The following is a 13522-nucleotide window of genomic DNA, read 5'->3' as shown; positions in this document are numbered from 1 at the left end:
TTTCATATCATATCATGGTAAAGGCTGAACCATTGGAGTTGCTTTGTGTTTAATTGTGATTGCTATTTTGTGTATGATATGTCATTGCCCTTGAAACCCTAGATCTGAGCCTTGTTGCAATGCATTGGTAACTCTTTTAGTCTCATGTAGTCAAACCATGCATTAGCGCCTAGACCATTAATCAGGACAAGGCAGTTAGTGCAATGGTAGTATTTATTTAGGCTGTGTTTAGGGTTGTGTGTAGGGTGAGTACCAACCTTGGAAAATATTTGTATATGGTGGTGAATTGGTTTTCCTTGCTGGTGACTCCAGGCACAATTGCTTTGATCCAACTACAGGATGATATGCAAAAGCAACTCAGTGTAGAAGAAAACTATACTGAGGTAGAGCTTTAAGGATGCCTGTAATCACACAAAAAATTGATGGTCGATTCCCTATGGAAGCTTAATGTATTACAGGTCTTTCGGGACAGCGCCAACCTTACTAAGAACAGATAATATCTCGGGTAGACCATACAATTTGAACTATGACTTGATTCTCATCTATATATATATATTGTATTCATGATAAGCTGTCACCTCATAAATGACATGTACATCGTGTGCATTTGTATTCACTAACTCTTCAGACTTACCCTTGTATTATTTCCCCTCCATTATGTATAAGTATGTTGTTTAGCTAGCTTAGCTGAGGATGGATCTAGGGAGACACATAGTCATTGTGAATGATTTGCTCATGATCATTTTTGATGACTTGGACCCTATATGGCTCAAGTCCATGTGGGATGCTGGCGGATCTATTCGTCTGGAAATGCTCGAGTTCATCTTTATGCTTTATTTAGTTAAACGTAGGCCTTAGTTTATTCAGAACAGTAGGTAGTGATATGTATACATTTTGATGACCTGTCTCTAGCCAATACATTTGGAGATCTATCTATGTTGTGATGCTTTTGGTTTTACTCTCGTTATTATGATTGTGGTTTTAAATTATTGTTGTCTCTATCTCTTAGTCAAATTCTTCCACTGCAATCTCTCTTCGGAGACAATAAGATCCCTGAGTCTTGTTCTTTGAGGAATAAGGTTGGAAAGTGAACCATGAAGTCAATTACCAGTTAATTGATTTCAATAGGGTGTTACAATTACTATCAGAGCCTTTTGCTTTGAAAACTATGGGATGTAGGAGGGATAGCTTAGGTAATGATCATACTAGAGGATAAGCTAGTTAGTTAGAAGGATCAAGTCTTTTTTGGTTGCTTGATTATATTTGAGTTGATTCTAACTCTATGTTGTGCCAAATATCTACCTAAATTAGTAGGTAAATAATGGTACGTTTTACCTGCAAGTGCATAAGGTCAACATAGTAGTATACGGTGCAAGTACAAGATCATTCACATGAGGATTGCTGAATTTTGCTTAAAAATAAATTCCTTAAGTAAAACAAAGATTGATTTTTTAAGTGATGATAATAAAAGGTAGGGCTTTGATTAAGCTAATATAACAGTATGTCAATGCTTTGATCATGTTATGCATATCTAATGTTTGTCAACCTAAGGGCATGTCATCTACTCCTTAAGCTATAGATTTCCTTAAGCAACGAGTTAGGCATGGCATATACTCTAACTCTTTTCTTTTCTAAGGGATTTAGCATGGTGTATACTAAGTTGTTCCTTAAGAAAGCATATACTCTATGGAAATCGACAAACACATGAGGCCTAGGGCATGGGCATATACTCCCGGTTCCCCATGTTGATTAACCCAAGAACCGCGGTGTGGATTCTTTTGTTACTTTTATTAAACCCAGGACTCGGCCATCCAAATTGATTTAACTAACTAGTCCATATCACATGCATATGTTGATCAGGCACACACATATGAGGAATTCATGCAAGCAGGTGTTAATCAAGTTAAATAGCACAACAAAATCATTACAAAGGCGCCAATATTGAAATATTAACTAAACATAACTAGGGCTTCAATTTAGCCCTACTAAATAAATTAGCTACATATAGAGTTGATGTTAAACATCTTTAATAAATAAAAGAAAAAGGAAAAGAATAAACCCGAAACTTGAACTTGAAGAGCTCCAATTCTTCTCCCTACAAGCCTCACTATTCTAGAGACTCAAGGGTCTATTTATAGGCTTTAGAAGTCCTTGACAAACTAGTAAACCTAGAAATTTTGTAGGGTTTCAAAACCTTTTACAAGTGGGAGTTGGAAAACCCTAATATGAAAATATTAGCATCATGGCCGCAGCTTTTAGGTGTCTCCTGCGCATGGGTGCGATCGATCGCAACCCATGTGCGCTCGATCGTAGGTCTGCGATCGAGCCTCTTCTTTTGTGTGCTCGAGTGCTCATGGCCTGATTTGTGCTTCGTCTTCTCTGGTATTGCGCTCAATCGCAAGGAACCTGTGATCGATAGCAGTGTCAGGGGCTCCCATTTTTCCCATCTTCTCTCTTTGAGCCCAAATCTTTCAGATTTACTTCATTTTCTTCCAAAAGCCTACAAAAGTGTGGAAAACACAAAAATGAATTAAAATGACCTAATTAACTAAAACCAAAGGATTAAAACATGCAAGTTAAGGACTGAAAATATGAATATTTTAGCACTTAACTCACTGCTGCCTTTAAAAAGAATGCCTTCCCAAAGGAATCCAGCCATTGGACCTAATGTGCTTGAGTTACGAAATGTTGAGAAGAACATCCACCCTGACCCTATGGACATCCCAATCCATGAGGCGATTAACCTAGGAACGACTCATTTGATGGATGTGTGTAATACCCCAACTTTTTAAATCGTTTTAAAAAGAGTTTTAACTCTTTACTCAACAAATTATTAGCCTTCTAAACCAACCCTAAACAAAAAACCCAAAGCCACCTCAGCAGAATCAAGCCCTAAGCAACTTTTAGAAGCAAAAAGCCCTAAACACCCTCACTGGGCGAGCGCTCGCCATGAGGACCACACGATCGCTCACTTGACATGTAATGTCCAAGATAATTATTAAGTTTATTATTAATAACTTCATAGTAATCTAAATTAATTAATGAGAAAAATTGCACATGGGATGATTTAGAATAATAGATATAATAATAATAATATTTGTGAGGTAATAATATAATCGCAATATTATTTAACGATGATATATTTATGTAATACTAGTTTTAAGTGATAAAGAGATTAACTAATAATAATGTTAGTGTGACAATTGATCAATAAATAAAATGGGTTAATGGTACTAGAATAATAAAGTGTGATAATAAGTCATAGTGTGGTAAATAATTATATGTATGGGTAAATCTTGCAATTCTAAATAGTTGGGGCTTTAAAATAGAAAGAGAATCTTATCCCATGCCACATGTCAAGCTGCCATTGGCAATTGGAGATACCTTATCTCCTTAGTTTTAAAAGAAAAATGCAAAAAGGCAAGCCTTTTTGGTGGGCCCCACGTGCAGCAGCCCCCTTCCCCATTTCCTTTCTTTTCTTATTTCTTCCTCCTCTCATCTCACGCACATCACTCTTATTTCTCCCCCTTCCTCCTTTCTTTCATCTTCTCCCTTTCTTCTCTACACACACACGCACACATGGCCGGGAGAGAGAGTGAATGACAGTGAGATTGAGAGAGAGGAGCTGCTACCGTGAGAGGAAGAAGAAGAAGAAAGAAGAAGGAGAAGAAGAAAAAAAAAAAGAGAGATGAAAGTGACGAATTTTAGGGGGCTTTCGGCCAAGGGTGCTTGTGAGGTAAAAACTTTAGTCTTTTCTTGTAATTTTCGTTATGCTTGTGACATTAGAAGCTAGAAATTGTTTAGATTTGTGGGGCTTTGATTTGGGTCCGAAAATTAGGGTTCTTGAATGGGATTTTGTTATATTGTTAAAATCTTTAGTTTCTCTTTAAAGTTTTGTTCTACCCAATGGATATCAAGCTTGAAATCATAATGATTTAGGGGATTTTTAATTAAGTCCGAAATTGGGGAAATTTGATAAGAAACCTAATTCTTAAAATTAATGTGGGGCTTTTATGTGTAGTAGATTGCTATACATGATTTAAGCTTCAGGTTGTTAAATTAATGGGTTGAAACTCCAATTTTACTTATTGGTAAAATATGAGCATAAACCCTAATTTTATATGGTTTGTATTAATTTGGGGCTTTAGGTATGTGAACACTAGGAATGTTGTTTGAATGGGTTAATTACATTTAAAGTGTTAATTAATCCTAAGTTTTCATGGGTTCCATGGAAATTGATAACTATAGGGTTTAGGTTCTAATATGTCACAATAGAATCATAATGATTGTTGTAAGTGTTATGAGAATTATAAAGTTGGGGGTAAATTGCTAGATTAAATGGCTTATAAGAGAATAACAATTATAGGGTTAAGTGTAATGCTTAACCTAGAGTGTATGTATATGCCTCAAGATTTAGTGATTTAATATATTATGATGTAGAATCATAGTTCAATGTAACTAAATTATTAGATAATTAATGCATTAGCTTATATATATGTATTAAATGTAAGTAAAGGATTTTAAGGGCTTTAGTTGAATAGATTTGGGATGACCTATAGAACGTGATACTTGTGGTGCTCAAGTATTTTTAAATAGTGAGAGTTGTTAAGCTAAGAGTAGAGCTTAATTATGTGTTTATGTTGTAAATGCTTAGGTGTATTGCGGTTGAGTCAAGAGTTTACCGAAGGGTACTTAGGCGAACAAGGTAAGTATTTTACTTACTGGGCAAAAAGATAGTATGTTTTAAAGTATAGAAGATGTTTTGGATGAATGATTGATACAAGGTCTTTTGTGATTATATGACTATTTAATGATGTTCTATGAGATGTGTTGGATGAATGTTTGATGTAATGTTTCTATGAGCTTTTATGGGTTTACAAGATAATGTGATGATTATGTTGTTATGAGCATTTTTATGGTTGGCATAGTTTATGACATGATTTTATGATTTTATGATATGAGTTATGATAGCATATGAGTTCAAGGATTTGTTGGCACAAGATGATGAACATAAGCAAAAGCATGCATAGCATATGATTGCATGAAAATGATGATAAAGGCATGGTAACCCGATCTTACTTTGTAGATGGCCCAAGTAGCGGCAAGCAAAGTAAGGTTAGGGACAAATGATGTTAAAGAAAAGGTAACTGGCCTTACTTTGTAAATGGCACAAGTAGCGGCAAGCAAAGTAAGGTTATGAACAAATGATGTTAAAGAAAAGGTAGCTAGCCTTACTTTGTAGATGGCACAAGCAGCGGCAAGCAAAGTAAGGTTATGGACAAATGATGTTAAAAGAAAGGTAACTGGTCTTACTTTGTAGATGGCCCAAGTATCGGCAAGTAAAGTAAGAACGGTCCTTGTTTTGTAGATGGCACAAGTAGCGGCAAGCAGAGTAAGGACAGGGACAAACAATGTTAAAGGAAAGGTAACTGGTCTTACTTTGTAGATGGCACAAGTAGCGGCAAGCAAAGTAAGAAAGGTCCTTATTTTGTGGATGGCACAAGTAGGGGCAAGCAAAACAAGGATTGACTTTACTCTGTAGATGGCACAAGTAGAGGCAAGTAGAGTAAGGACTGGGACAAATGGTACACAGAGAAACAAGATTGACAATGATAAGCATGAGTTTGCATGGCATATGATGTTTTGATGATGATGATGATATATGATGCTTGCATTGTTGCATATGATGATTTTTTTATGATAGACGTATCGGTATGCATATGAAACGAGAGATGAAACAGTGCGTATGTATATCGTTATGGATAGATGATACATGGTGACTTTCCATATGTTTTATTGTTAAGTGATATAATATGTAAGTATGTATAAAGTTAGATGGGTTAGTATGCACATGTTCCAAGAGCAGAAGATCGGGCGTACGTATACTTTCATAACTGATCTAGTATGTTTTCAAATGATGATTCTTTTTGAAAGCCTAGTGAGTGCTATACTACTGAGCGTCTCTATTTTATGGAGACGGCGGGCTCATGAAATCTGCCTGCATCATGGGTGGTGGTGATTCCCATGGTGCAGACGATGTTGTTGATGCAGGTACAGGGACCCTAGATAATGATCCACCGGCTATGTATCTGGGTTACTACGGTGCATGAGGCCTGGACACACTGGGTGTTTATTTTGTTGGACTAGTTGATAGCCCTCTTTTGTAGAGCATTCATGTATATGCTTAGACATTATTATTTTGTATATGGCTCGTGCCGCATGTGACACTTTTGTATAGCCATTCTTTTGTATGTAAGCTTTAATCACTTAGATGTATTAATCAGCTCTGATGTGTTATGTATGTTTAACGTTATTTATACTCCGCTACAAAGGTATGAACTCTGATGAATCATTGATGATGCATGTAGCTCTGTGTGGCATATGATATTGTCAATCAGGTTAATGCTTGGGTTCATGGCATACTACGGTATCGCCATGCCACTGTGACAATCCGCTTTGTTGTGGGTAATGCTTTTTTTTTTTTAAAAAAAAAAAAAATTAGTCACGTTTTAATCAAGCGGGTCGTCACATGACATCACACCACCCTCGTGATATCGTACTTCTGAGCATTTTTTACATTTTGTAAACAGTACACAAGCGCTCGCATGAGTAGTACATGAGTGCTTGCATCTTTTTAGAACTTTTTCTACGAGGCCCGAAAAGTATTTTTAACCCATAGTGAACAGTACGCGAGCATGCGAGCATTCACCTAGAAAGCGGGATTTTCCTAAAACAACCCCAGGTTCTTTCCCCTATAAATACCCCCACATCCTATTCGACCCAGCCTTCAATTCTGCCTCTGAAGCCTTAAGAAAACCCTGCTACTTTGTTTATTGAGTGTGTGAGTTTTGTGAGTAACCTTGGAGAAGGGAGAAGCACCCTTGGGAGACCTACTTCTTGAGGTAATCACTACACCCACTTTTTGTCTTGCTATTAAGCTTCTTGATTTACAATGGCATAGATATTAATACCTAGGAGTAATACGTTTTCTTAAAGTTATGATCACTCTTTTCAATGTTTCAAGCCTTTAAACATTATAGCAAGCCTTTGCACTATTTCCTTGTTTAACAAGACTTATTTCGAGGCACTAAACCCTAAACATTATAGCAAGCCTTTGCACTATTTCCTAGCCAAACCCTAGGTCACTGGCTGAACACTCTCCCTAAGGAACGAGCGCTTGACCAGAAAGCGGGTTACACGTCCCTTAAACCCACAAATGTGTACAATGGTCCTAGCAGCCCTTTTTAGTTAGATGGAGCCTCGTAAATTTCTCTAGTACTGCTTATAACGATGAGTCGTGTTTCGTTATAGTAGGGATTCATGATGTCAGAGGACTTAAGCGAGCATACGAGGTAAGTAAATACTTACACGCACTTTACTTAAAAACGTGGGATATGTTAGCTAACTAACCATGCGTATGATATGAGCATGTCTATTTTTTTGTAATAACTTGGTAATTGCTTTGATAACTAGTTGATAAGCTGCATCGTATGACATGGTACACTGGTATGTGTGGTATAATGGCCATGGGCTTACAATATATACTTGATTCTATGTTTAAATGTGTGTGTGTTAAAAGGGCCTTGGATCCAATGGTTGTTTTGTGACCGATGCAGCCTTAACGGGCGGTCACTATAGGACGTACATCATTCGTAGTGTGCACCACCCGAGGTCGGACTTGGTCAGGTTGCTAGTGTTAAGGACGGTGGCGTACAATGATCGGTGGCACCGACATTGTATTACAAGTCCCTCAACACAGCGCCAACCCTACTGAGAATGGGTAATATCTCGGGTAGACCATTCATGATAGTTACGACCTATAAAGCACTAGTTTTTCTGCATGAAAATACTTAGGCGATTGTCGCCAGAAATACACCACTCTCTTATTAACTACACAATACTTTTATAGTGTATTAACGAAGACAACACCTCTTTTAAATGTTTATCAAATTTGTACGTTTATTTCTGCTTGATAACAATGAGTTCATGTCATACCCAATTGTGAGGTTTACTTACTAAGTCGTTAGATATACGCCGTTATTATTCTTATAGGAAGCTTGTTTCTAGAACCCAAGAGTGGTATGGCTGCCACTGCAGACTTTGCTTTGAGATCCTTAAACTATTTTCAGGTTTGTCTTATGATATTAGTTGCTCCATGTCTTTAATTTCAAGGATTGTACTTGTACCATGATGACTCATAGATTACTCAGATTTATTTCACCTTCCTATACATTAACTCTGATAATGCTTAACGGGGCAGTTCCCCATATAGCCACTAGTTGGTTAAGCTAGGGTAATTGTCAGTAATCCTGTCAGGCTGGCCAAGGCTAGTTTTGGGGGCGTTACAATGCGATCACTCAGTTGGTCTCAAACTTAACTCACAATCGAGAATCAAGGCAACTAGCAGTGGAACCCAACTGCTCTATTAAGAATTTTTGCGGTCATAGCTTTGATAGCTTTGATAGGATGGGTGATCATGTCAGCACAGAGAACTAGCTTAATGACATGGAGGAGTTGTTGGATACCATCGGATGCACCGAAAAGCAGAAGGTGGCTTACACTATTTTCAAGTTCTGGGGGGCCAAGCATTAGCGTGTGGACCATTAATCAGGACAGGGTAGTTGGTGCAATGGTAGTATTTATTTAGGCTGTGTGCTTGTGCTCTCTCAAGGTTGTGTGTAGGGTGACTACCAACCTTGGGAAATATTTGTATATGGTGATGAATTGGTTTTTCTTGCTAGTGACTCCAGGCACAATTGCTTTGATCCAGCTGCAGGAGGATATGAAAAAGCAACTCAGTGCATAAGGAAACTATACTGAGGTAGAGCTCGAAGGATACCTGCAATCACACAAAAAATTGATGGTCGATTCCCTGTGGAAGCTTAATGTAGCTCATATTGAGGCCACTCTATCCTGTGTTTGTCAAATGGTAGACAATGATGAAGAGGCCAAGGGTGCCATAGTGGTGGCTTTCCGGCCTACGTCGTCACCCAACACCCACTACCATGCCTTTCTTTTTCTCGTTGAAGCCTTTCATCGAACATCATCTCTGCACCCTTGGCCTCTTCATCATCGTCCACCTTTACCATCCAAGCCATCACTGATCCAAACACCTACCCAACTACCCCCTGAGGGTGGTCGCAAGCCACCCCCAACCCTTATGGGGTGGCTTGCGGCCACCCCCAGGGGGTTAGGGGTGGCTTTCCAGCCACCCATTCAATTTTTTTTTTTTTTTAGATTTAATTTTTAAATTAAATTAATAAAAAAATTATTATGCTAACGTGGCAAAACGGTGCGTTTTGAGAAAATTTAACGACGAGGACTTATTTGGCATTTTGATTAACACAAGGAGTAAAAAATCTAAAAAAAAAACTTAGAGATTTTACAATTTTGACAGATTGACTCAAGAATTTATAATATATGTACCCTTATTATAATGAAAACTGAGAGTCACTTCATGAACAGACTAATCCAGCAACCGAGAGTTAATATGAATGTTGGTTTATTTCTCATTGTTTCTTTAACCAAATTAGGATTGTTGAACTTTTTTAAAACAACTAGAAGATGGAGTTCATGAAATCCTAACGTTTATTTTTAAAAACGGGCATTGAAATTTAACTATGAGGCCCTTTTTTATTTAGAAATCACAATCTAAATTACTGTTGAGAAAAATAATGAAATATATGAAGGCTTGAGAAAAAAAAAATATTGTTATCATTATTGACTTTTTAGTAGTTTAGCAGGTGAGTATTATTTTCCCTTTCTTCCGACCAGCAAAAAATATTTTCATGAAAACTTTTTTCGGTGTTTGGCGAGTGCCAAAAATCACAAATGTTATATAGATGTATATATATGTATATATATATATATGTTGAAGTATGACTTGAATTGTCAAGTCACTTTTGAGTGGGCCTAACAATATTCCTTTTGTTTCTTGGATAATTTTGTGGTGCTTTACTCCAACTTGGTTTTGGAATACCCAGCGGGTTTGGAGTTCTTGTTTTAGTAGACTTAAGTTTCACTCCCACAAGATTTTGTTTTTCCTCCTATTGTTGGGAAACTTTTTGGCCGACTATAGCATCTATAAATGGACATAGCTTCAGCCTTTGTAGAGTAGGCACAATAACGAAGAAATCTGTGCCATCTCACTTAGTTTTCTCATGCGTTTGTGTCGTAAGGCACTTAGGGAAAAAATAGAGTTTTTCTTGTATTAGTTTTCTCTTTTGTGTGAGAGTGAGATTTGGGTGTATTGGGGCTTTGAGTTTTGAGTGGTTTTCTCCCTACTACTCCTTTGTACTCCATCTTTTATTAGTGAATTTTCTCCGGATCATGTCTGCCAGTGGATGTAGGCTTGTTAAGCCGAACCACTTAAATCTTGGTATCGTGTGTGACTGATCTATTTTCTATTCTGTTCTTTTCTGCTATTTTGGGATCCTGTATTTTAATTATGTGCACTACAATATATATATATATATATACACACACTTTTTTTTTTTTTTTCATTCAATCATATTAAACTTTAAATTACAATAATGTCTCGACTGGGTCCCGGCGAAGTCCCGACTGTGGCTCAGTTGGGTCCCTCCAAGTCCCAACCAGGTCTTGACCAAGTCTCAGCAGTGTCTCGACGAGGTCCTTACAAGTCTGAATTGGTTCCAAGTGGGGTCCCAACCGGGTCTCGGCGAAGGCCCGACGATGGTCCGATCGGTCCTCACAAAGTCTCGATAGGGTCCCAACAAGTCTCAATAGGGTCTTGACGAGTCTTGAATAGGTCCCAACGGGGTCTCAACCGAATCCCGATGGATCTTGACCGAGTCCTTGTGGTGTTCCGATCAGGTCTCTACGATGTCCTTACTAATTCCCACTTGTGGTTCGACCAGGTCCCTACAAGTCCTAAACAGGTCTTGGCGAAGTCTAGGCGGTAGCTCAATGAGTCCTGAATAGGTCCTGGTGGGTCTATACTGGGTCCCAACAATATCCTGGTTGGGTCTTGGTGAACTTCATATGATGGCTCGACAGGGTCTTGGTTGGGTTCCGGCCAGGTTCCCGCGAGGTCTCCGACCAAGTCCAGTGGGATTCCCACTGTGGTGAGGTGAAGTCTTGGTGGAGTTTGGTCAATGTCTTGACTAGGTTTGTTAATTTGAGAATGATATGCTAAAATGCATAAAATGGTTTACTGTTTTCAAAAATGGAAACTATTTTTCGAAAATTAAATAGGCTTTTTTCAGTCAAATTGAAAAAAAAAAAAAAAAAATTGTTGGCTATTATTTTTCATCACACCAAATACCCCAAAATAATAAAAACAGTTATCAAAAATCATTTGCCTAGCTTAAATTGAAGTTGTGTCCCTTTCAAAGACTTCAAGTGAAGATCCTGTGATTTGTGATGGCTAATCTTTATTCCACCACAGGTTTAAATACATTTCCAGCATCGAAAATCTATGGCCTGTGTAAATAGCTCAAAACTCAACAGAACCATCAAAAATGTATTCATCAAAAACCTATTGGAGTAAGAAAAATCAACTAATGGTCAAAGTTCTAGCCTTCTAGGTGTCAATTTGACACCCAACTTGGGTTCTAGACTTTTCTGCGTCGAATTTTCTTAGTATGTTTGCTAATCCTTTTTCTTCTTCCTTTTTTCCTTTCTACCCAAAAATGTCAAAAAATGAACATACTTTTCTCACAAAAAAAAAAGAAGGTCCTAACAACGGTTATAAAACACCCCCTCATCTCTTCAGTCTTCATTCTTGATGTTGGAATGGTCTCCTCGTGCAAATAAGGACAAGCTTTTAGCACCCCAAGGTTCATCATTTCCGTGTATTTAACAATCTATCTCCAAAGCATTTCAAGCAAGGAAAATGAAGCCTCTTGGCTCATCTCTGTTTCCATTTGCCTTCGCTTTTCTTTTCTCATTTTTCTGGGCAACTTGGGCTCACACACACGAAAACTTTCAGCAGTGCCTCACACTTGGTTCTGAAAACTCCAGCTCAATTTCTAAAGTCATTTACACTCCATCCAACTCCTCATATTCATCTGTCTTACAATTCTCCATACAAAACCCCAGATTCTCAACACCCGCCACCCCAAAACCTCTTGTCATTCTTACACCATCGCATGTCTCCCACATCCAAGCCGCCATCAATTGTTCTCAAACACATGGCATGCAAATAAGAGTTCGAAGTGGGGGTCACGATTTGGAAGGTCTTTCTTATGTTTCAGATGTGCCCTTTGTCTTAATTGATCTGATTGATCTTCGATCAATCAGTGTTGATGCAGAGAATAGCACGGCGTGGGTTCAAGCTGGGGCAACAATCGGTGAACTTTATTATAGGGTCGCCGAGAAAAGTAGAACTCTTGGCTTTCCGGCAGGAATTACCTCAACTGTGGGAGTTGGTGGACACTTCAGCGGCGGAGGGTACGGCACATTGTTGCGCAAATATGGCCTTGCTGCTGACAATATTATCGACGCCCAATTGATTGATGTTAAGGGTAGAATCCTTGACAGAGCATCCATGGGAGAGGATCTGTTTTGGGCGATTCGAGGAGGAGGAGGGGGGAACTTTGGAATCGTTCTTTCATGGAAAATCAAGTTAGTTCACGTTCCATCAACTGTGACTGTTTTCACGGTTAATCGGAACTTGGAACAAAATGCAACGAAGCTTGTCCACCGGTGGCAATATCTTACAGCCAAGCTTCACGAAGACTTGTTCGTTCGCGTCAGCTTAACAAGTGTCAATTCCAGCCAAGAAGGGAAGAGGACCATCCAAGCTTCATTCGAGTCCTTGTATCTTGGAGGGATTGATGAGCTCCTTCCAATGATGAAACAGAGCTTTCCTGAGCTGGGTTTGGTGAGAGAAGATTGTATTGAAATGAGTTGGATTGAATCTATCCTCTACTTTGCTGATTTCAGAAGTGGCGAATCCTTGGATGTCTTGCTCAACAGGATTCCACCCACAAGAAACTATTTTAAAGCAAAATCTGACTATGTCCAGGAACCAATTCCAGAACTTGGGTTGGAAGGCATCTGGCAAAGGTTTTACGAGAAAGACGGAGAAACAGGTTTAATCGTGCTGACTCCGTATGGGGGCAGAATGAGTGAAATTTCGGAATCTGCAACTCCTTTCCCACATAGAGCTGGTAATATCAACAAAGTCTTTTACGCAGTGTTCTGGGAAGAAGAAGAAACTGCGGCATCCGAAAGGTATATAAGTTGGATAAGAAGGCTTTACAGCTACATGGCTCCCTACGTTTCGAAATCTCCAAGAGCTGCATATGTGAATTACAGGGACCTTGACCTTGGAACAAATGGTAAAGGCAACACAAGCTATAGACGGGCGAGCATATGGGGTAATAAATATTTCAAGAACAACTTTAACAGGTTGGTACATGTGAAGACTATAGTTGATCCTGCTAATTTCTTTCGAAATGAACAAAGCATCCCTCCCTTTTCATCCGGGTGGAAGAAGAGAGGTGATTAGAGGTACTTAGAAAAAATTATAGTAAGGAATAAAACCCTTTCTCTT

At 38.5% G+C, this 13522-nt stretch overlaps 1 protein-coding gene across 1 annotated transcript; it reads left to right on the top strand.

Annotated features, from left to right (window-relative positions):
* The first annotated feature begins 11857 nt into the window (after positions 1 to 11857).
* Positions 11858 to 13522, top strand: LOC132171969 (tetrahydroberberine oxidase-like). Its single transcript, XM_059583388.1, has one exon. It carries the CDS (start codon positions 11858 to 11860, stop codon positions 13475 to 13477), a length of 1620 nt encoding a protein of 539 aa, XP_059439371.1. The 3' UTR covers positions 13478 to 13522.

Source organism: Corylus avellana, chromosome ca2, assembly GCF_901000735.1.
Source record: "Corylus avellana chromosome ca2, CavTom2PMs-1.0".
NCBI classification, from domain to species: domain Eukaryota; kingdom Viridiplantae; phylum Streptophyta; class Magnoliopsida; order Fagales; family Betulaceae; genus Corylus; species Corylus avellana.
Note: the sequence above shows the minus strand (reverse complement) of the source record. Positions and strands in the feature narration are given on the sequence as shown.

What these genes read in the sequence shown, in the direction of transcription:
- LOC132171969 (XM_059583388.1), top strand. Translation starts at nt 11,858, where the DNA reads ATGAAGCCTCTTGGCTCATCTCTGTTTCCATTTGCCTTCGCTTTTCTT.